We start from the raw sequence: 23,425 nt of genomic DNA, 5'->3' as shown, positions 1-23,425 counted from the left end.
GAACAACTTCAGTATTGCTCTCTTTTTTGTATTTCATTGTGCTGTTGCATTGTTGATGCAGAAATCAAATCTATTGTTCCACAAAAATACTCAATCATTTTTCCTTTGCTGTCTTACATTAAATCAGACCTTTTTTAAATCACTGGAGATTACTTAAATTATTTATTTTTGCTAAATTCAAGAAATTGATTCAGCCTTAGCATGGTATTAAAGTTACCAAATATGATAAGCTGGTTGGAAATCGAACCTAATGAATTAGGATTTTACTCTACACTTTATCACCTACCGTAAGTTAGATGACTCTCATACTAACGGCTTCGTACAGCCATAACTGATGGCCTGGCAGACCGTCGCCTGTGTCTTCAGGGTCACACCACCTGGAGTTTGAGGTGTCAGTCATTCTCCAACTCTCCGTGTTTCACACTGCTTACTCATAGATGTGTGATGGTGTTCCAGCAAGGTGAGCCGGCTGTCCAGGAGAATAATTGGCAACGCCTTTGCTGTCCAGTTCCCTCACCTTGTCCAGCATACACATTCCTCAAGCACACATGCCAAATTTAGCTCATCTCTCTGCAGCCCTCAAATTTAGAAGCTGCCATTCTCATTCAACTCTTAACCCCCTCATCTTTCTCTATATATTTTTTAATAATGATCTATAGGGTTTAGCTGAAGTCTGCAAGTACAATAAATGATGACTGTTTCTAAATTTTCTCCAGGAGAGATTGTGTTTACCGTCTAACCCTGATTCAGACTTGGATTAATTACCAGCTATTTTTATAATAGCCGGTAACAACTGTCTGTCCTGGACAGTAATGGAGATTTTATTTTTACATGAGCCCAGCTGCATTACCATCCTCTGCATCATGTATCAGATTCCTTCTGCTGAGGACAGAGAGAGCTGAAAAACTGAGCGCCAAGGAGACCGACTGCCGACGCAAATCCACTCAAAGGCGAATGGAGAGACTGGAGAATATGAGGGGCTTTTAGAGTGAAGAGCGACGAGCTCATCTAATGATCAGGATGGGATAGTTTGACCTTTAAATGGCCTTCCATAGGGTTGGACACATGAAACTGTAGGTAAACAGATTACTGCTTATTAAATTGATGTGATAACGATATCAAAATACAAATAGAGTATCTTGCAAGACTACCCTTGAACATTTTCAAATTGTGTCATCATATTTTATTGTGATGCCTTCCCCACAAAGCAGTGCAAGACGCCACCAGAATATCTATTGCAACACAGAGGGAGTACGGGCTACAGCAGCCGATATGGGAGAGTCGAAGCTCTATCGGAGTGGCAACAAGGAATCCACTGTTGAAGAAGTTTGACTTAAATTCCCTCAAAAGCATGTGGGAAATTTCATGGTTAAATGGAAGGAAGTTCTTTGATCTGATGAGACCAAAGTTGATTTTTTTGACAAACACGAAGCACGGTGGTGGCAGCATCAGGTTCTGGGTGTTTTTATATCATTGTAACTAGTTCTTAAAATTAGTTTTCACTTTGACATTAAAGGATGTTTTTTGTATTTTTTTGTTCAAATAAGCCAAATGTTATTGGTCATGGTTGATTTGCAAAAGCAGTAATGCATGGAAAAGGATATTTAGATTTTTTTTTAACTGTAAAAATCAGAAAAATGGAAGTGTGAATTTATAAACAGCTCCCCTGCGTGTAGCACTTGAATCGCTTTTTTCTTTCTTTGATGACACTTTCTTGGAAAACTTTTTGACTACAAATATTTGGGGACAGCTCTTAATCTGTTTTGCACATCTGCAGGCAGATATTTAGTATTCAGTGAATGCACTGCATATTTTTTAAAAGCATTCATTCTTATTTCTTTGCAGTCGATCACCCTCATCACATATCTGTCCCCTTGGACTCCTGCTGTGCTCAGTGAAAACTTCCTCTGAGCTGATATCAGTTGCCTTATTATTATTTTTTTTTACTTTGACCTTGACTTCCACACATAAATCCAAATCTGTCCTGTTGGCTACCTTCCAGAAAGCAGTGGATGCCTGAGGACATCCTGCTGTGTGCTCTGTCTTACTGCATTTATCAACATAAGTTGTTTATTCTCTATTGAAACTACAGAATCTCTAGGAGAATGCTTACTCTGATCGTATCTCTCATTATTCATGAATAAAGCCATAACCGAACTGAGTTACGAGGGACTTTTAGGGTGAAGGTCCTGGGGGAGATGCACTGCAGGTTCAAGAGTCAAAGCACCATCCTGCTTTCAATCTATTCAAGCATGAAATTGAATTAGTCAGTGTGCAACTACTGCCATCTAAAGGTCAGAGGGCGACATATTGCAGCGTTGGAGGTTAAATTTAGAGAGAAATTTGCTTGGTTTTTAATCATTACTCATGGGTGTCTAAACAAAAGCCCCACTCACACACACACACACACCCACAAGTTGAAAAGTCCACAGCTATAAAAAACAAATGTTTACTTCTGTTTGAATCAGAGCACATGTAACCTGGAAAGGTTGTCTTATACAGTGCAAGACCATCACTGAAGCATGAAATTGGAATTACTGATGGATCCATTCTGACACACACAGACACACACACACACACACACACACACTTACAGGTGCTTACAGACAGATAGTTAACTCTTTCCTGAGCCACAATGCCCACAGTCAGAAAATATTTTATTCCGCTTCACAAAATACAAAACTATATTTCGATATTAAGTGTGATCAGTCGGGTTTAAGCTTAGAATGTGGACCGTTGAAGACATTCCTCCAAGGCGTTCAGTTCCTGTAGCTCAGGACAGTGAGGACCACAGTGGAGGGAGAGTATTCGCCTGACCTTGGGAATGACGGAGAGGGCCGGGCCTCTGGCACCACTGGGAGAGAAAAAAACACACACACACAAACCTGGGTTTTCAATTAAGCGAAATAATAAAAAGGTTAAACTGGTGCAGAATCACTCAGCTGAAAATACGAGGACAAAGTATTTCCTTGACTGACCCATTGAAGTGGACCTGAACTATCTTGAAGAGCTGCTGTCCCAGTTCCAGACTGTCTTTTCCATACTGGGAGCTGATAGCTGCAGCACTTTGCTCTAGATGGGTTGCTGCATTTTTCCAGTCACCTGCAGAAGCAGTAAAAAAATAAAAATAAAATAAATAAAAATACAAATAAGAATATGCAACTTCTTAAGTCATGAATGTGCTGATCAGGATCAAAAGTTTTGTTGCTTATGAAGCTCAGATAAAGTTAAACAGTAAAGTCATTGAGTTTGGACTTTAACTGAAGTTAATAAGATATGAAAAGCAGGATTTGTTACTGTTAATGTTCTTATAAAATTTTAAAGCCAGTGGGTTTCCCTGTGGAAACAGTAGTTCACATCCCTTATCTGTAAAAAATCTCCAGTCAGTAGGTTGGGAAACAGAATCTAGTATCAGTAGTGATGCTCACAACAGCAAACGAATGGAAACCTTTTTTCATTTTTCTTTTCTCAAAATTGTTGCTCTGCAATTAAACTCCTGTTCCAGAACCTGGTTTTGAATATTGCTTGATTATAAAAGATCTTTCTAAAATCTACAAAAAATACATGCATATCTTTTCTAATTTATTTAATTTTTCTTCATTGCATCCCTCCTTTTGCTGTGTTAATCTTTTTGCATAATTTGTTGATGATATTCAGAAAATGAAAAAAAAAAAAACTGACTTTAGTAAAATGCATCCAGAAAACATAGTTACAGATAAATAAGTCATAAAAGTACACCTTCATTTAGTAATGGCAAGTTCTCTTAAATAGATGGTATCATATATAAAGGCCTTTTATAACTCTCACCCAAAGAAGCATAAGCTCTGGCAGTGGCATCAGCCAGCTCCCCCTGCAGCGGATGAGTATCTCTGAGTAGAAGTCCAGACTGACTGCTGATCTTTTTCAGGAGGTGCAGGGCTTCCACTAGGTGACAGAAGAGTGGAAGAAGGACTATTGGTAACTATGTACCTGTATGTTTAAGTCTGACGAGTTTTGTCTGGAATCTTAAATAGGAACCTGGATTTTCTTTTTCCATGAGTGCCACAGCTTTCTCCAAGGCAACCCTGAACTCCTGCAGCTTGTGGTTCACATCAGATGAGGATATTTGATGACCACATGGTAAAAGAGAGCATGAAAAGCCACTTCCTTTGTTTTTCTAAAGAAAGAAATATACACATAGCCAATATTTCAGATATTCAGTACAAATGTTTCATAGAAGTGCAAAAGAGGAACAGATCAGTAAATATCCAAAGTGAGTCATCGAGTAAATTAATATACTTTAAGAGCTCCTTTGCACTTTGTACACAGGAGTCCTGACTCGTTCCTGCTGCTCTCCCTCATCTCCTCCTCCTGGTCGCTGCAGGCCTCACACTCACACAGGAAGTAGTACTGTTCCTGCAGGAGACGCCGCCGTTCTTCAGTCCCCATCCTGTTGCTGTTGGGCCCTAAAGACATGCATCAGACATTTAAAAGTGTATTTTAAGCCAGTGACATTTTGTGATTTTTATGGGGAAAAACATGTTTTGTTAAGTGGATTGTTTGCTTTTACAAGTAAATACTAAAATTGTTTAAGAACTTCTCAAGTAAGTGGGGAATTTAGTTTAATCCCTAAAAAAAGTGCTTGGCTGTCACACAGCTCACCATAGCAGTGCAGGATCTCCTCTCCAGCATTGATATCTCTGGTTGCTCTGACCGTCACAGTGACTCCCCGGCCCTGCCATTCTTCCCCAAGGAGACGCTGATTGAAACCTACGGAGTCCTGTGAGCCAACGGGATCATCAGCGGTTCCGGTGCTGAAAACCAGACTGGTGTTGGGACGGCAGGAGTGATTGAGAAGGCTGAGAGTTGGAAACATTGCCGTGGCAACTCGAATTTCCTCCACAGACTGCACTCGAGAGTTTTCAGATCCTGTAAGAGAGAAAAGACGACAAACTATAGGTTGTGTTTTTAAACAGATTCTAGAGTCATGCACTTTAGTGCCTTGCTAAATTATTAATAACCTTGTACTTTCTATTTAGATATATTTTTCCAACCACAACTTGTGAAGTAAAAGGAAATGCCATTTGATTTATAAATTAAAAAGAGTTGTCAGGTATTTGTAATTGGCGTGAAACATGGCTCTACAAGGCACTAACTCATAACATAGGTTAAAAAAATCTACATATAGTCATGTTCACAATCATTCACTATACTTTGCTATTATACTATTACATAAAATACCAACAAAAAGTGTTTAAATGTGTGAGACTGAAAGGGTAAAAACACCTGTATTTGCTTTAGCCTGGAAAATCCCAAGCTGTAGTTGTTTATCGCGACATTTAACATGTAGGAAACTTACCTGTGTCTTGCAGTGTGATGACTGCCTGAGCATTACACCTCAGCTGCAGCATGTGCCTCAGAACTGCACTTCCCACAACCCACAGCTCTGAGCTCCACTCTGAGTCTCCTCCTTTCTTCTTTGGTCCGTCTGAAGATTGGCTGGTTATTGATGAAGCATCACTCAGCTTCCAAGATGTAGGAAGAGGACCTGCCTTGCTGAGCTTCAGGTAAAGTGTTGCCACAGTAAATGCACACAGGAGACGCAAACTAATGCTCTGATGCTCCGTATGCTGCAGCAGGTGAAACACGGTCATGTATGGATTATACTGGTCAGACTTTTTCTGCTCATCCCGGATTGTCTGCCTTGCTCTGTGGATGTTTTCAATCCCGGCCTTTAGCGTTACCCTGAGAGCAAGCTGCGCCATTACACCCATCGCAGCAAGCTCTGCTCCTAGTGGACACTCCCAGTGGTGATGCTCTTCCCAGGCTTCCTGCTGACAAGAAGCTGAGCAATATCGGCTGAAGCTGCAGCCCTTGCATGGCACGGCACATAGAGTTTCAGCCAAACACCAGTGACATCGCTTGTGCTCTGCTCCAAACATAATTTCCCTCTGTATGTCCAGCCCCTGTCCACTGTTTCCTTTAACCTTCTCAACTCCTGGAATGAGGACCCAGCTGAACGGCCTGTCGCTCAAAATCACCTCTCCAGCTGTGATCCTCTGCAGAGCCACCAGGTGGCAGCCTTTTTCCTTGCTGCATCCAACAGACACTTGGGGACAAATGCCGAATCTGAAAGCTTCACTGGATGATATTGTAAGACTTTTGCTGCATTTATCATCGTTTTTTGTTTTTACAGACACAGGGAGGTGGTTCAAGCAGAGACTACGACGGTCCTGCAGTTTGTGTGAGAGATGAGCTGGATAGCCAGTGTTCAAGGCTCTGTCGATGTCATAGAGACATTCCTAAAGAAAACAGAAGATGATGAATAAACTTTACAGAAAACTAATGAAATGACTAAATTTAAGAAAAACATTTTACAATCATAACCAAGATACCCAAACTTCAAAATGAATGATAAAGTAAAGCGGTCTGAAAGAACAGCCTGTGAATGAGCCATTAGCATTCAATTAACACCTAATTAAATGTTGCTAATTAACACATCGATCAACATTTAAAAAGCAATTTTACATTGAAAAAAGTGCTTTACAAAGAGTGAAGTGTAAAACTATGATAATATTGATATACAAAATAACACTTCAATATTTATTATGATAAATCAAGATGTGGGGTTCAGCGAGACTTCAGAATGAATAAGATGATCAATAAATGGTTCTAATTGAATTAGAAATGTAACTGCCATTCAACAGAACAGAGACATAATCACGGAATCAGATAATCACATCGCATCATTGTAACGTGAATGGAGGATAACCTGAATTTTAACTGCAGTCTTAAATGGAAACTTCCACTAACTCATGCTAAAAGATGCAGATTTGTACTTGGTCTACTAAGCAGATAAATAAAAGTATTAGTTCATTGTTCAGAGGAATATTTGAAATATAACTATATCAAGTGGTTAAAAACAATTAGGAAGAAGTTTACTATGGATAAAAACTGCAAACAGTTGGTTTAGCTGTCATTTGCATAGATAAATCTCTCAGTTACATGATTTTGCTTCAGTCTTTTGAGATTGTTTTTCTCTTCGAGTTCAAAGTTTAAAAGACTTTTAATTGCTTAATGCCTGATTTTATTTTATGTATAATTGGTTTGTCTTTATTTAGGAGTCTAATTTATAAAAATATTTGGTGTGGCATTTCATTATTCTAATTTTTTTCATCAAGCCACCATGATGTGCTCAAATCAATATGAATCTACGAGAGCTTGTTTTAAAATATATATATATATATATAAAAAAACTCGTGAAAAGCAGAGAATGATCAGCCCTACCTGATACTGTTGCAGATGGTAGAGAGCAGCAGAGCGATTGGCATAGCACAGAGAAAGCTGCTCTGAACTTTGGGGAGCAAAACATATTCCCTGTAATAGCAAGAAGTTTTCTTTGATTTCAGTTAGTGGTTGACAAGAATATACAGTTCCCCACCCTTTTTTTATAAGTGCCTTAAGACCTATATACGTAAATGTTTTGACAGTCAACCAGCATTTCAAGATATTTACCATCACACAGCTACAGGTTCACCTACTGAATACTTTAACTCTCTGAACTTCATTTACAGCAATAGTATGTGAAGCATATAGTCCTTTGTAGAACATTTTAATTCACCTGTGAATAGTGCAGAGCTGCAGTCTTGTAGTCTCTTGTCTTAAAGCAGGAGTTACCCTTTTCTCTGCATTTGGCTGCTTCTTCTGCATCTTTCTTCACCGAGAGTCCTGCAGAGATCGATTGAATTGCATCCAGATCCTGTTGGCTGGAAAACACAAAGAGACACAAAGATGCTTTTTTTATTTTTTTTATTTTCTATTTTTTACTCATGCGGCTCAGGATTTTCTCAAAACCATCTACTGGCAAGAAATTATGGGTTAATGAATTATCGTAAACAATTCAACCTGAACGTCTTTAGCCCAAACGGTCTAAGATAGCATAACTGAAACATGTAACAACGAGTCAAACTTGTTTATAAACTACAAATAGTTTCTGTTAAGAGAGAAACGTACTTTGCCAGGCTTGAAGCGCATTTAAACACATCATCTATTTCATGCAGAGAGAGAAATGTTTCCTTTAGCTCAGGATCCAGTCCACTCCATTTGTGTGCAACGTGATCTTGCCACTGCACGCACGGAAGATCCATCATGAACTACAGTGAGACTTCAAGGCACTGTATCAAAGTTTAATCATCATACGTGGAAGGAAAACCTGTATTTAGGTTTGTTTTGGGACATCCAGCATGCTGCCATTAAAACATCCTTATCAAGCTAATATCATCACTGGCTGTTCCTGGTAAGAACTTTCAAAATAAAATTCCACCTACTGTCTTGGTTTAATCTAAAAAAAAAATTCTAATTTGGGTAATTTTAGTATAATTGATTAAATTGGTTTATTAAAAATATATACCTTTTTGACGGTGCCACCATAATACACCCTGAAAAAAATGATCTATTAAATGTTTAAACAAATTACCAAGCATATTATTATTATTATTATTATTATTATTATTATTATAAAATTAGTAAATTAACAAATAAACCATAACCAAAAAGGTCCTCAGAACCAATCGCGAATGACGCTCTCTTTTATTTTGAAGGCTTAGATGTGCCATATGCGGTTATGTCTATTTTGATGTTACCTTTCTCGTTTCCTTAGCTGATCTCGCGAGAAGTGGAATCACTTGCCTGAGACTGCGCACCATAGAAGCTAATGTTTGCGAGCTTTTGAAACAACTTTGTAAAGAAGACATGACTGCGAAACTAACACAGGGGGCAGTTGAAGTAAGCTTCAAATGTATTATAACAGAATGTTTATTTTTTACCTTTAGAATAAATGTCTTAAGGTTACTTTTAATAACGGAGCGCTCCCTCCACGAATTTGCTAACGTTTGCTTGATATTTATAGATACATCGCGACTTTACATGTAATGCTCCTAATTAATACAATTGAGACAATAAATGTGTGCTCAATTTTATAAATACTTGGGACACATTATGTTTAAATCTTCCTATGAATAAAAAATTTATCCCAGAGGTACCGCGTCTGCTCTATCCCGTCATGTGGTGTTTATATACAACTTCGGGAGCGATGAGAACTAATTGATGTCCATATGCTAAATTTGTAGCATTAGCATCATAAAGTGCTAAAGAAATCAGGCTTACTAACAGGTGTGTTTTTCCAGGCCCTGGTCAAAGGATCCCATGTAGAGAATCCGGTGCTGCAGTTACTGGTGAGTAAAAGAGTGGGCACAATTCAACACGTTTTCCTTCACTGTTTATTGTGTATTTTATTGTGTTTATGTTTATATACGACTGGAGAAAAATCTTATACTTGTGGTTTGATGAATTGCATAAAAGTTTTAGTGTGACACAAAATAACAGAATTTTCATAAATTGGTATCTGTTGAATATGCACCTATTAGGTTCTTCTTGGCCAATACAATTTTCAAGTTTTCTTTAAGCTTTGATTTGTAGACTTTGCTTTTTTGCCAACTTTCTAAATTTGCTGGGTATCTATCTGGCTTCACACCTGGCCTCTGTTTTTATGTTCTCACTGGAAAACAACTAAAAGGCAGAATCAGCTAAATAAAAAAAGACTTGTCAGAACTAAATCATATTCTCTTACAATATTAGTCTCTTCATACACACTGTGGCAAAGTTCAAATAATTTGTTTAATGTCTTGTACGATTCATGAGAAAATGTAAATTTTAAATTCTTTGTTTCATCTTGCTAACTGTCTTTCTGTGTGTTTTTTAGAACATTCGTCAGATTAATACCACAGGTGTGCCCAGGTACCGCCTCATGATGAGTGATGGTCAGCACTACTTGTCTTGTAAGTATCTTAAACATTCTCAAAATGTTCTAGTTTTAATGTTATCTTTAATAAATAAAAAATTCCCTATTTTTTCTTTCTTATTTAAAAAAATAATGCATGTGTACCAAAGTGAATAACTGTATTTCACTATTTATGTGTACAAGAATATAGTCGTCTATATGTGAAAATGTTTGCATCCTCAGTGGTCTTATATTGGCCGTTCAAGCTATATAGAAGTTCATGTTCGGGTTATGTAGTCTTTTCAAACTGGCTCATTATCCAGACTAAATAATTAATTTTCTGCAATTGATCAGCCTTAATTTGTTTACATATGTTTCTGTGTCCAGCCTTCCTGATGGCCACCCAGTTGAACCATCTGGCAGAAGAGAACCTCCTTGTACCACATTGTGTGTGTTTGTTAAAAAGGATGACCAATAACACTTTGTCAGATGGCCGGTATGCGTTTCCTCTATTTGTAGTTTTAAATCGATTTCTTTTTTTATACTACAATATTCTAAAGTTTAAAAATATATTTGTTTTCTATGGAATTAAGTTATTTGTTTTCTGATGAGAATAATTTTAACATTGCTCTTAACAAGCCAGCATAGTATTAAAATGATTAATTCGAATCTAAATATGTTTTTTTCTTGTTTAGGCACGTGGTCGTCGTCGTGGACATGGACGTCTTGAAGTCAGCAGAAGAAGCTGGAGGAAAGATTGGAAATCCCACCTCATATTCAACAGATGGTATAGTTCTTTTAATGGTTTGTGGCTAAATATAACAGCAGTAATGTAGGGCATTACTGCTGTGAGTGTTGATAGATGACAGATGGTATTTGATTCACCTGCAGGCAAGCTGTCATCTCCAAATAAGGTGTCATCAACCACCTCGGAACCATTGTCCACTTCAGCCGCTGAGCTACCTGGACCATCCAACAACAGCAAAGGTGAGGAAGCATGAAGGGTCTGTATGTTTCGACTTGGTGTCATAGGTTGGCTTGGAGCTTGATTATAGCTTACAGCTAATAAAAACCCAAAATTAACTTTGACAGAAATTTAGAGTATGAAATACAACCAATGCGCTAATCAATATTGAAACATGTCTGTGTACTTAATACTTGGTCAGCACTCCTACAGCAGGAATTGCTGCATTAATGCAGCCTGGAATGGAAGTGACCAGCTTGTAGCTCTGCTGAGCTCTTGAGGAAGCCAATGTTACTTTAACAGGAAATAGGTGACAGGATTTATACACATAAAAGGAAACTCAGGTAGGGAAATAAAATTAGGGCTATGTACAAGACTTAATTATTCCCTTACATAAAAAATAATTAAATGAAATAATTGCAACCCTTTATATTCACAAAGGGTTGCAATTATTTACATACCCTAATTTTGCCAACAGAGGGAGCCATTGACCCTTTGCGTTTTTGGAGCTGGTGTATGTTTTTAACTTATTGGATTTTCTCCATATTGGCTGCGTTCTGATTATAAAACCACAAAACCTTTACAGAAAGATTCTTATCCAAAAAGTAGCACTACTGAGCAAAACATAAAGGCATGTTATTTAATTTCTTACAAAGCCACTTCTTTTATCATAGATATTTTTTCAAATTCTTGTAGAAGTAGGATCACAAACCCCCGTGCTGATATCAGTTTTTTCTTTTCTAAATAGATATTGGTATTCATTTATATTTACATAACCTGATCAGTTGGTTTTAACAATGCAAAACGCCTGAATGATGGCTAATTTCTTTCTACCATGGATGGTGCTCTGAATTATACCTAATGTGTCCCATTCAGGATCAGATCCTCTCTTATTAGCTTAGTTGGTGCTTCAGCCAGTAGTTTTTCAGCTCCTGCTGCTCTCAGCATTAACATTGCTTTAGTTGTGAGGCAGGAACATACCCAGTCGTCCTCCTCAATAGAAGATGTAGGAGGGTGGGTGGGTATAATGAGTTCCTGATACATTGTGTGTTTGTGTAGGCGGTTGTCCACATAACATGTGTGTGTTGTGACTGAGGGAGCATGTGTGGGCTGATGGCTTCTTCAGTTCATGGCTTCCTGTATGTTGTGTTAAGGACTGGATTCCCCTGTAGCAAAACACAGACGGGAGGGGAAGAGGGACAGACACGTCTAATTTGACTCAGCAAAGATGAGGGTTAGCCTTTCCTCGTTATGGTGCATCCTTTGATCAGTGTTACCTCAGAGGTCCCAACGGTTCGAGAGAACCTGCTGCTATGTTTACCTGTTGTGCTGACAACATTGTCTGCACTGTTCTTTATAACCAGAATAACGAGCTTTATGTGAAGACAGCATTTTATCTTTGTGGATGTGACCTAAGCTTTATTATTTTTCCCATATTTTCTAAATTATATTTTCACATTAAACATTATTTAATATCACAATTCGATATTTCAATGAGCTTTGGGAAATCTAAAGACATCAGCTATTGCAATTTGACCGGAAGCTCTGAATGAAGCAACGCTCTGAGTCACATGTAGTGAACTTGACTTCTTGCCTCTTTCACTTACTTCTTTCTCTGGTACCCAAGTTCCTCTAAGCCAGAATGTCTAAGAGAAATGTCAGAAGTTTCCTCTTTAAAACATTGCAGTAATTAGGTGTTTGTCATGTGTAAGTAAATAATTAAGCTTGCAGTCTAAGGCAAAGAGTGCAGTCAGATGAAATGCACATCTCAGCTTCCCCAGAGTGAGGAAATTATGAATTAAGAAATTAACTGAAAGCTGCTGTGACCGGCTATTGATGAATAGCAAAATAGAAATGAATCTAACAAAAGATGTATTTTTTTCTTTAAAGGGAAGGGGGATATGTCATCTTAACTCCACACTTCTGTCTATTCATCAGCATCAGCAGCATTTATGTTGTGTTTATACATGCCATGTTTAAAGAGGGGTATTGTGTATGTACTATATGTACATATAATAAAAATCGGAATATTTTGAATCTTTATTTTAACAAATAAATTTCACAGATGAAATTAGTCTGTTTTAACCCTTTCGATCATTGTGAACATATCATACCACCTGGTTTTAAAGTCTCCACAGCTTCCCTGCTAAATACATTTCTCATTTTGTGTACTTTAAAGTTTATGAATGCTAATTTATTTGAAATGCCTTTGTGTTTTATCAAATCCTGAGCCACGATATCAATATTCAACAATGACTTTTACTGGCAGCGACTGTAAAGTCAAAGGTCACGAAACGGTAGTTACAAACACATCTGTGCCTCCATTTAAATATTCATCCGTAGCTCTCGCTTGAAATAGGCCGACTTTCAAATGGCTCAGCACATTTTATTTAAATTTTAAAAAGAGGTCTGGACCAGGTCAGGAAAAGAAAAGTTATTGAATATTCATCACTAACTATTCTTTGTCTTCAAATGTCTTTTTCTCACATGTCTGACAGCTTCTGTTGCTTGTAAAGGATCATGTGGTTAAACTGAAAAATCATGAGAAACAATAATTACAAGTAGTAATTAATTTCAAGCATCTGTAGCTCGTAATTTTCATGATTACTGTATTCAGTTTTCAGAAAATGTGATGAATAAATTCTTAATTTATTAATAATTATTAGACCAATAAATAAGATGTTTAATTCAAGTCTGCTTGACATATGTAATTGGTACTGTTCTTGCTATGCCACAGTGATAAACCTTTAACTCGATAGAGGGGCTAAGCCTAAGTCACTTTTGTTGGGTTTTGTTTCTCTCTGTGGTGTTTAGGTAAGGTTGAGGGCTCTGTTTGCAATGTGGGCATTTGCCAGGCATTGCTGGGAATATGAAATAAACTTATCCATAAAGTTTATCAAAGAGAAGCATAAACACCTGTGGTGACTTTGGACTTGACAAAGTGGACCAAAACCAGGAGAGAAGATAATATGGCTCACCTGTGGAAACTGCTGCAGCCTCCCACATGATCTCAAGTTGCTTGCAAGTTCCTGGAGTACATTTTTTTCCCTAGTTTTTCCTTCCACTCAACTTTCTACTTGTATATTTAGATTTGCACAATGAACAGCCAGCTTTTTGATGTTTAACCGGTTGATTAGAGGGTGTCAGTGATTGTCTGAGTGTGTCGAGTCTGAGCTCCTCCCCGTGATTGGTCATAATATATCACTATTAAAAACCCTTTCCGTTTGTTTTGTACACCAGAGGAGTGGGGTCTGCTTTTGTTTTGTCCCAAACAGTCCATTCACCAAAATGCTGTTATGGTAGATCTCAAATACCAACAAAACCAAAGCATTGCATCAAAAGTATGCTGACAACAGCTAACTGTTTGGTTTGAATCATTCTGATTGGGCTGATGCTGCTTTATTGTAGGAGGTGAGATGACGCCATATGAGATTGTGGGATGGACCAAACTGTCTTCTGGCATTTCATCTGTTCAAAGGAACAGAAGAAAAGAGCTCAGCAGTTCTTCAAACTAATTTCATCTTTACTCTTTTATGATTTATTTACATCATAGTTGAACAGAGATTGGCACATACTTTTGTATGTTTTTTTCTGTCTCTACAATTTTAGATTCAGCTGAAATGTAGCTATTTAATTACCTGTTCTTAACTAGAAGCATATAAATTATTTTATCTTCAACCTGACTGCAAGTGTAAGGAATGTCAGTGTTTAGTTTATGAGGACGCAGTCCAGGTTTTAATAATTTAGCAGATGAATATGTTTTGGCCTACGTAATTCAGACAGCTAATATAAATTGTGCTTCTTTTAGTTAAATTCACATTTCAAATCAAATGCTTGTCTGGCTTCGTTTTCCCCTGACCATTTTTTTTTTTTTTTTTTTTTTTTTTTACCTACTAAGGACGGGGAAAAGGTTTCACTGGAAAAGCTCCTGTGAAGGCTTCACCAATGATGACCTCTCCCATGAAAGGGTCACCCATGAAGGCTTCACCAATGATGACCTCTCCCATGAAAGGGTCACCCATGAAGGCTTCAACAATGATGACCTCTCCCACGAAAGGGTCACCTATGAAGGCGTCCACCAGTTCACCAGGTTCTGTCCCAAAAGTGATGCCTATCGCTACCCTCAACCCGTACAACAACAAGTAAGTCTACCTGCCGCTTTGACCTCGTTTTCCATATATTTGTTTGTTGTTTAAACTATGTATTACACTGTTGAAAAATACTGTACTTCCTCCTATTTTCATATCAAACTGTATTCATTTGTTGTTTCACTCTTGGATCATTTTCATCATTGCTCAGCAATCAGCCACAGTATGTTCTCTGATTTTGTGGCTGGTTCGTTTTTGCTGCCATTTCTCTGAAACACTGTAGGGCATTTTTGAAAACGTGTGTCGGTGCATGCATGTGTAAGCATTTCTTTTTTATTATTTTTATACAAATGTGAGTGGCTGTGTGGACTTGAGCGTGTGCATGTATTTCAATCCATTTGCATGGAAATGAAATAAAATGACTGATCTTGCCTCAGAAATGGATTCTGTTTTTTTAAAGGCAGGTACTGCTGGGTCTTTATGGGCTGCTGCTGAGGTTTTGATTCTGTTATTTGGCCCTTTGGGGATTTGGCCAACCTTGTCTGTGTCCCTTTTCCTTCACTCTTATATTTTCTCCTCAGAGTGTTTAATTTCACTTCTTTTTTAAAATCTTTTTGTTAAACATTTGTTTTTGGCATTTAGTGCAGTTGTTTCTGTTTCAGAACGGTTGTCCAGATTAGAGCAAAGGTACATTTTTAACTCTCCATGTTTGTGCTCTGATAACATAAATGTGTGTGAAATTGCAAGCTACAAGATAATGTGCCTGTAGGTGTTGTAATAAACTGATGACTGTTCTTGCTTTGATGTTGAGAAGGACCCATGGTGAGTGAAACAGATGGTGTCAGCAGTTGTGCTTCATGCAGGAAGGCTTGAGTGGAAAAAAAGTTAAACATTTTTGCCTGAGTTGGACATATTGCAGTTATACTTCTTTTGGCCATCTACTTTGACTTCTGGCTGTCGTAAACCCGGGTGTGGCGGTCCTCTCCATATCGTGCTCTCTCTGGATCATCCTCATAATTGGGGGTTTATTTGCATAAGTTACATTGTGTTCTTATTCTTGCTTAAGCAAGAATAAGAACTATATTTTTTTAAATGCATATATTTATAAATGCATTCAGTTGTTTGTAGACGTACCAAGTTTGAACTTTGAGGAGAAAGTTAATTTTCCTTTCTTGAAACTTTAAAAGCTTTCATTCCCAATTTCTTTGAATTGTTTAATGATATGCAGGGCCTGAAATTCACTTGTGGATTATGGGTATTGCATATTATAAAATCAATTCCTGCAAATTTTGTTTTTATAATTGGGAAATTTCCGCATACAGATGAATGGTGTAATAATCACCATTGGAGCCATAAACTAAAATGAAGAACACTTATAGCAGTCTCCCTTTCTCTCTCATGGTGTCATTCAGCCGGACAGTGATCTGTTCACCAGACACAAAATTAACATGGTCATCTCACCAGATCTGAATATTATAGGAAACATTTGAAGGAAGAGAGCCTGAGACTCTGGATCATCATGGGCAGTGATTGTAGACTCAGACTTTAAGGACCAGTGTCTCTCATGTTTAGACGGGCTTTTGGCCTTATACAGCTGAATAAATTACTAAATTAACTGTTGAATATAACATCAAGTTTGGTCGGGCTTTATAATGAATCATTCATTTTAGTCAAGTGTGCTGAACCAGGCAAACTTCTAAGACAGTCTGAGAAATTGTGCAAACAGAAATGGTCAAATGTCTCTATTACGATTCTTTTGTTTTTTGTTTAAGGAATGGTACAAAATGTTAAAGTGGTTCGGTGTTAGTAAATAATCATGTGGATATGTTTTGAAAGTGGCTTTATGGATCCATTTTGAGGAAGTTCTTCAACAAAAACCGCCTACACCTCACCCTCTATTAGCATCTGCTGCCTACAAACTGATCAGCTTTTGTACCATTTGCCTCTAGGTGGACTATCAGAGCCAGAGTCACAAACAAATCCAATATCCGCAACTGGAGTAACTCCAGAGGGGAGGGCAAGCTCTTCTCCTTTGAGGTCGTGGATGAGAGTGTGAGTAGAGATGTGCTAACGTTTGTTTGTATTGTGCATGTCACACATGGTGGTGTTTTTGCTTTATCCATGCAATATGCCTTGCTGGTCAACAGGGTGAAATCAGGATCACAGCCTTCAACAATGAAGTGGACAAGTTTTTTGCTCTGTTGGAGCAAGGCAAGGTGAGGACATTCATAAGAATCCTTTACATAATAAGAGCTTTTTGTTATATAAAAATATAATATTTTGAGTGTTTTGCTCCTTACTGGTTCATGAGTTGCCAGAACTATTCAAACCCATACTTCCACATAGTTATTTGCTTTTAGATTGATTGAAATCTTTGTCATCAGTGAATCACTGCCATTTTAAATCTATTCATAGGATAAGTTTTTTAGGTAATATAAGGTGACTTGCTGACTGCAATATAAAAAAACCTTCAATAGAAATGTTTTTTTTTTTTTTAGAAATGACTGCTAGTCTTGCTGTTTCAGTTTGTAAGGATGCACAGTGGGTACTGTGGTGGCAGAGCATGCAGATGAGAGGATTGGCATAGATGTGCTGCGATGCACTGCTGTGATTTAAATGACTTGTAACACCTGTTTCAGGAACAGACAATAAAAATCCTGGATTCACTAAATATTCCAGGTATTTTTACAGCTTTAATGCATTTTCAGGAAGCCCTTTTGAATATAAAAAGTCAGCAAGCTTCAATGGTAATATATTTTCTCTTCTGTAATTTATTTTGTCAAATAATTAGGATTAAGATTGTTTCTGTCTAAGATTTCTGAATATGTAATACTTGCAAATTAGTGATTTCTATGTAATGGTAAAGCTCCCATTTTACCTGAGCAGCTATATCATCTGACAATGATCCAGTGGATCAATTCTACTGGATTTTTATTTTGAAGGTTTAAAATTGAACAAAAGACTGATAAAGTTTGAGGTTGATAATTTTCTATTAACGTTGTCCTGATATTGTTTGTTTTTTTATTCTCATTTAAAACATCTTGCTTGTTAAAATATGGATAGCTTATGATTTTCATTTTTCATTTTAATTTGTCTGTGTATTTTGAAAGGCCCAGTATGAGTAAAAATGTTACCAAAAATGCTTTTTAAACTGTGTCTGCATCAGTCACCTGGACTAATGAGTCAAATTTTTATATTAATTAAGGGAAAAGCAGAAATTCTGGTTGATACTGACTATATTTATTATTGTTAAAGCCATCATCACAAATTTTCCTCCACTTTTTATAAATCTAAGCATTTTGTGTTTGTGAATTGTAATGGAAACCTTTATGTGCCCCTCACTCCTTTTTTCCCCTTTAGATTATCTGATCTTATATTATACTATTTGTATTCAGAGCATCACTGCACGTCCTTGAAAATACAATGACCTACACAATATTATGTTCAAATCATCCTTTGAGATTTTCAGAATGGACACAAAGATATTGTGACAATTACAGATAGATACATTGTTTAGCTCTACTTTCTGCTATTAGCAGCTGGAATATAAATTGAAAGTCATTTATATTTGGAGATACTGTGTGCATTTCACCTTGCTCGTCAATGTGCAAAAGGGCAAGCTACTCTGCTTTTGACTGATTTATGCTAATTTTATTTTCCATTTGAGATTGGCCCTCCAGTTCACAGCAATTACATTTTTGTGCCAGTTCTGTTGTTGGCTTGTCTGACTGTTGCTGTGCTGACTTCAATCTGCTCTAATATACCACTCATCCTGCAGTGTTTTGTGCTTTACATTTTGAATATCAATAAGAAGTTGAAGCACTAAGCTGGTCAAAACAGCACCTGAATACATTAGACACTTTTTTATAGCCAAAATTATTTCTGAAGGAAAGATAAATCTGTATGAGAACAAGCAGAAGGTCTACAGGAATGTTTTATTTAATCAAATAATGCCAAGCTAAGATCTCCCGTTGACCCTGTATCTATTTGGATTTGCATTATTAACAAACTTTTAATCTTTTCTTGGCTGCTATAAGGTTTTGCTTTTTTTTTTCCCCTTGTACGTACACGAATGATGATATCCATCAAATACAGCTCCCCTCGGAGAATGTCAGCATCAGTGCTGACCCCAACAACATACACTATCAAACTGTGTGTCTGTGATCATTCAGACACCCTCGCTGCTGAGGGACTGAGTACTAGGAGATCTCCTCCCAAAAATCTCTGAATTTTTATGACCTTATTCGTCATTTTGATGGACAGGGAGAAAGCACTACATGGCATCATTTTTTTTAAATAGCTAAAAATGCCATCCCAAAAGTAACTCAGTCAGAAGTGTCTGTAACTACAAACAGTCTCATTGCACTACAAGCCTCTCTTCTTTTCAAGTGCATAGTTGGGGAATCAAAACAATAACTATTTTTTTTTACTGACAAAGCATTTGCTTTTATAGACCCTGAGGTCTATAAAAAATGTTTGCAGAAACCTAAGCCAGAGGATGTTGGTTCATGACCTTGCAACAGTAAACATTGGCATTTATTGTCCTATAGAAAAAAATTATGTTTTCTACCGCCACTTTCTGTTACATAACTCTTACTGCCCTCTGAACTGACTACATTTATGTCAAAAATTCATTAAAGGTTATCCTATCATTCATAAGAAACGGGTAACGGCAACCTTAAGAGGAAACCTCAGTTCCACATTAAGCTTTGTTTGACTTTTCTGTTTCACCTTGTGTTACAGATGGACTCAGACTGATCATCTTCCTATACTAAAAGCTGCTTGTAGTGTCTGTCAGTAGCCCATTTAAAAAAAATCACCAGCCATTATGCCACATTAGAGCAACTGAAATAACCAATTAAAATCCACCATGTAGGAAATGGTGACCTTTCATTGCATTGTAGTTACAGGCTGCTGCAACATGACTTGAAAATTATATAGCACATTTGTGGTGTTTCGTATTAATAGAAACAGTTTTAAGATAACGTTGACATATTTTTAATATACTTGGCTGTTCTTTAGTGGCATGGAAAAAAAATTTAATAGTATTACAAGTGCATCTTGGAAAAAAATTAGAATATCATGGTTGATTTGACTTATGAAATTGAATTCAAAAGCAAAAAGTTGTATTACAAACCTTTACACCCAAATGATGTGAAGATTGTGCACCCAAGCCTATTAAAAGATTTGAGGAAATGGACTAAAAGAATTGTTACAGGTCTTCAGAGCAACAAATTCATGCATTTTAGTTGGAAATCAAGATCCCAGAGTCAGAAGGGAAATTAAAAGTTCCTATGGGAAGTTTCCACAGTCGTTGATAATTTGCAGTGATCTGTTGTTGTTGGTCCAGTGTGTTTAGTTTATCCCAGGACACTGCAGTCCATCAACAGTAAGAAACCCAGTTAATGGAAAAAACAAACCTGATTTGTTTTTTTACTTTGTTTTTTTTTTTTTAAAGGTGGAAGCAATACTTACGAAAACTTAGATTAAATTAAGAACTGAAATAATATAACTGTAATTAAATGGTGTATGAATTTCTTTGTTACTAAAGTAAATTTACTTTTCAATGATATTCTATCTCATCTGCACCTATATAAAGTTTAAACTGCCAGTTTTGGCTACCATGGGCCAAAAAACATAAGAGCATGACGCTTGGAAATGTTCTGTCCCCATACTGCAAACACTAATGCTGTTTGCATTGCTGTAGATGTGTGGGATTACCAGCATGATTTATGGCACTTGCCCACCAAATTCATCAATTAACCCTGGTCAATATTTTGATTGTCGAATTAACTCTGGCATCAGCCTCCAACAGTGATTCCTTAACTTAGACCTAGATCCAATTTGTGCCCTCTGCCCTCCAAATAAATGAGTGGTCTTTATGTTCTTCATGTTCCAAGTGTTGACAGACCAAGCTGGAGTGTGTGAGAGGCTTGAAGCAGTCATAATACTACTTACAGAAGTTTCCTGCTCCTCTGTGTGAGCTAAATGAAAACGGAAGGAAAGGCAGGAAGGAGCGAAGGAAAGGAAAGATTCAGAGAAACAAACCCAGAGGCAGAGAGAGAGGTGGGATATTGGAGCCTTGAGAGTGTAAATGAAGAAGAGTGCCTAGCAGATTGAGTTTAAATTATGCTGTTAAGCAGAGTCACTCTCAACTGCTGCTTATTTTCTGGTGAATTAGAGAAGTGATGGGGCTGATGGGGACACTGGGCCTCAGTTTGACCCGAAGGGTTTTCCATTCTTATGAGGAAGTTTTGCTTGAACAGAGGCTGTTTTTGTAGAGTAAATTTCCTTTGCGGGTTGATCTGTCAGTCTCTTCATCGTTTCCTCAATGTGTTTAATTAAATCTAATTTTATAATGTTGGTGCATTTTGCTGACCCGTTTCTTTTCTCCAGGTGTACTACATCTCGAAGGCGACTCTGAAGGTAGCCAACAAACAGTATACGACACTGAAGAACGACTACGAGATGACCCTCCACGCTCATTCATCCATCGTACCTTGTACGGACAGTCAGGATGTCCCAGTAATGCAGTGTGACTTTGTGCCCATTGGAGAGCTGGAAAACCGAGACAAAGACTCCATCGTTGGTAAGGAACACTGCTTATAAATTCAGCCTAAAAAATATTTCCTCTTCATTTTTAATAAATACAACATCAAGCAACCATGTTAAAATTAAGTGTTAAAAGGTTTTTTCAAAGTATTTTGATGATGAATATTAGTTATTGTCTGCTATCATAACCCTATTAGTGATCTTTAATGCTCTAACAGGAGAATTAAGGATAAATGCAAAGTTAATTAAGTTTTTTTTAATTTATGTTCCTTCATTCCAAGTTTCATGTCTGATTATTTTTTCACTATTTTTTTTCAGCCGTTCTACTTATAGTTGACAAAATATTTGCGTTGACAAAACTTTATTTCATGAGTTTAACTTTTAATGGAACAATGACTAACCAATCAGATTTTATGTAAGTTTCCCACGGTAACGCAGATCGCCTCTCTTGGTCCCACCCATCGGATCATTTGAAAGACTGAATGTTTAACTCACACCATTTAAACAAAGTTTGACATTTCTCTGAAGTAAAAAAATAAATATAAACTGTGCATCATTTCCCTACCGACATGTAAGGACTACTTGCACTGTTCCCTTTTGCATTTGGCAATGACTAAAGTAGCAACATTTAACACAGGAGATACGGTCTCAGTGGGAAAATATTACTTTTATTTTTTCTTCCCATGTCTTTGACAGATGAAGTTCTTTTAAATTGATATTGACATTAGTACCAACCATTATGTGTTATCATGATAATCAAGAACATCTGCCTTAGATTCATGTTTGACAGAATTGCATGCAGAATTTGCCACTTACTAGAATAACAAGACGACCACATAATTGCAAAGGCAAAGTAGTGAATGCCATCACATCATATCAGTTCACATCTTAGAGACTCACTGAGTAGTTAAGGTAAAGAAACATGTTTGCACTGTTTATGTACGGCCAGTGCTCCACATCCTAATCTGTCGTCTCTCCTGTTTCCCCTCACTGATCCTTCCCACTCTATCCCTTTGTTAAATATGGGATTATAACATAGTAATGAGAACTGTCAGCCTGTTCCTGTTGTGATAATGGAGTTCATAGGTGGATGACATCGTTTCAATCATAATGGAATTAAGCGAGTCTGAGAGAACACTGACAGAGAGCAAACGCAAGGGATGAAGGAGTGGGCAAGAATTTAGATAAAGGTTAACAGAAAGTGCAGAATGAAGAAAAGGGTGATTTGCAAAGCCGGTTTTAGGATATTGGCTGCTTATTTAATGTATGGGGACCAGCCGTGGCAGACAGTTGGCTATCACAAATCCGTAAGGCTGGTTGAGATTTTGGACACTCGTACCGAAGGGCTTTGTTTCTTTTACATTCTTGTTTGTATCATATTGCATACAAATGGAGGCAGAGATATTTTTATTACTATGCATGTAGGACTGATAGTCCTACATGCATAGGTCCGGTGTGTCAGAAAAAGTTCAAGAAAGAGGGAAATGCAATATGGTTTAATTTAATTTATGCTAATTATGACAGTTATTAAGAAACAGGTTTTTCCTAAAAAAATAAGGAAGGAATTTTATACATAAATATGTTTAAAGTAAGACTTTAGAGGACTGTGTTTATGATTGATTAAGCTTTAGGTAAATAAATAAAAAATCTGAGAAAAGACTACTTGTGTAGGAACTGCACATTAATATTTGTCTCCTTTTATTTTAAGCCACCTTGTAAGATTCCTCTTTGATTTATGATGAGCTCTTCACCAATTCATTTGAATTATGCTGTTGTGCATTGTAGAGCCATGTCTTCTGCAGTCTCTGCTCTTCAGTTGTGTAATCCTGAATGAAGTGTTAAAGCCTTGAACGTGATGGGAAACATGAATAAGAAATGAGTTAGTTTGTTGTGATTTCTGAGTAAGGAGCAAGAGTTAGCTAGCCTGTTGTGATGTTATTATTAATTCTCCTGATATTTGATGGATTTGCCAAAGCTTGATCTTTTCTGCATAAAGTCAGGCTAGAGTACAACCCAATTTACACCAACACTAATTAGAAAGATCAGAAACATTCCTTACATGTT

The 23,425-nt window shown here is 37.2% G+C and overlaps 2 protein-coding genes across 4 annotated transcripts in view; one reads left to right on the top strand and one right to left on the bottom strand.

Moving 5' to 3' along the window:
* Positions 1 to 2,629: 2,629 nt before the first annotated feature.
* On the bottom strand, positions 2,630 to 9,200 carry smyd4 (SET and MYND domain containing 4). Of its 2 annotated transcripts, none has more exons than XM_015040440.1 (10): positions 9,145 to 9,200; positions 7,601 to 7,745; positions 7,267 to 7,356; positions 5,339 to 6,281; positions 4,642 to 4,908; positions 4,279 to 4,445; positions 4,018 to 4,156; positions 3,808 to 3,924; positions 2,979 to 3,102; positions 2,630 to 2,854 (listed from the first exon to the last, which is right to left on the bottom strand). In XM_015040440.1, exons 1-10 carry the CDS (start codon positions 9,183 to 9,185, stop codon positions 2,722 to 2,724), a joined length of 2,166 nt encoding a protein of 721 aa, XP_014895926.1. In that variant the 5' UTR covers positions 9,186 to 9,200; the 3' UTR covers positions 2,630 to 2,721. The 2 variants fall into 2 exon arrangements, with proteins under 2 accessions (XP_014895926.1, XP_014895925.1); XM_015040439.1 differs by lacking the exon at positions 9,145 to 9,200 and adding an exon at positions 7,993 to 8,256.
* LOC106952373 (replication protein A 70 kDa DNA-binding subunit-like) overlaps positions 8,633 to 23,425 on the top strand; it is a 28,043-nt gene continuing 13,250 nt past the window's right edge. Inside the window, exons 1-11 of one of the 2 annotated variants that reach the window (XM_015040442.1) lie at positions 8,633 to 8,763; positions 9,165 to 9,212; positions 9,740 to 9,815; positions 10,145 to 10,253; positions 10,453 to 10,544; positions 10,649 to 10,744; positions 14,620 to 14,747; positions 14,793 to 14,863; positions 16,759 to 16,861; positions 16,957 to 17,025; positions 21,206 to 21,398. In XM_015040442.1, the coding sequence (XP_014895928.1) occupies positions 8,731 to 8,763; positions 9,165 to 9,212; positions 9,740 to 9,815; positions 10,145 to 10,253; positions 10,453 to 10,544; positions 10,649 to 10,744; positions 14,620 to 14,747; positions 14,793 to 14,863; positions 16,759 to 16,861; positions 16,957 to 17,025; positions 21,206 to 21,398 (1,018 nt within the window). In that variant the 5' untranslated portion in view covers positions 8,633 to 8,730. Of the gene's footprint in view, positions 8,764 to 9,164; positions 9,213 to 9,739; positions 9,816 to 10,144; positions 10,254 to 10,452; positions 10,545 to 10,648; positions 10,745 to 14,619; positions 14,864 to 16,758; positions 16,862 to 16,956; positions 17,026 to 21,205; positions 21,399 to 23,425 lie in introns of both variants that reach the window. The other variant, XM_015040441.1, reaches the window with a different exon arrangement.

Source organism: Poecilia latipinna, unplaced genomic scaffold (genome assembly GCF_001443285.1).
Source record: "Poecilia latipinna isolate Pla-1442-1.1 unplaced genomic scaffold, P_latipinna-1.0 Scaffold510, whole genome shotgun sequence".
Lineage (NCBI taxonomy): Eukaryota > Metazoa > Chordata > Actinopteri > Cyprinodontiformes > Poeciliidae > Poecilia > Poecilia latipinna.
This window is presented reverse-complemented; position numbering and strand designations above follow the sequence as displayed.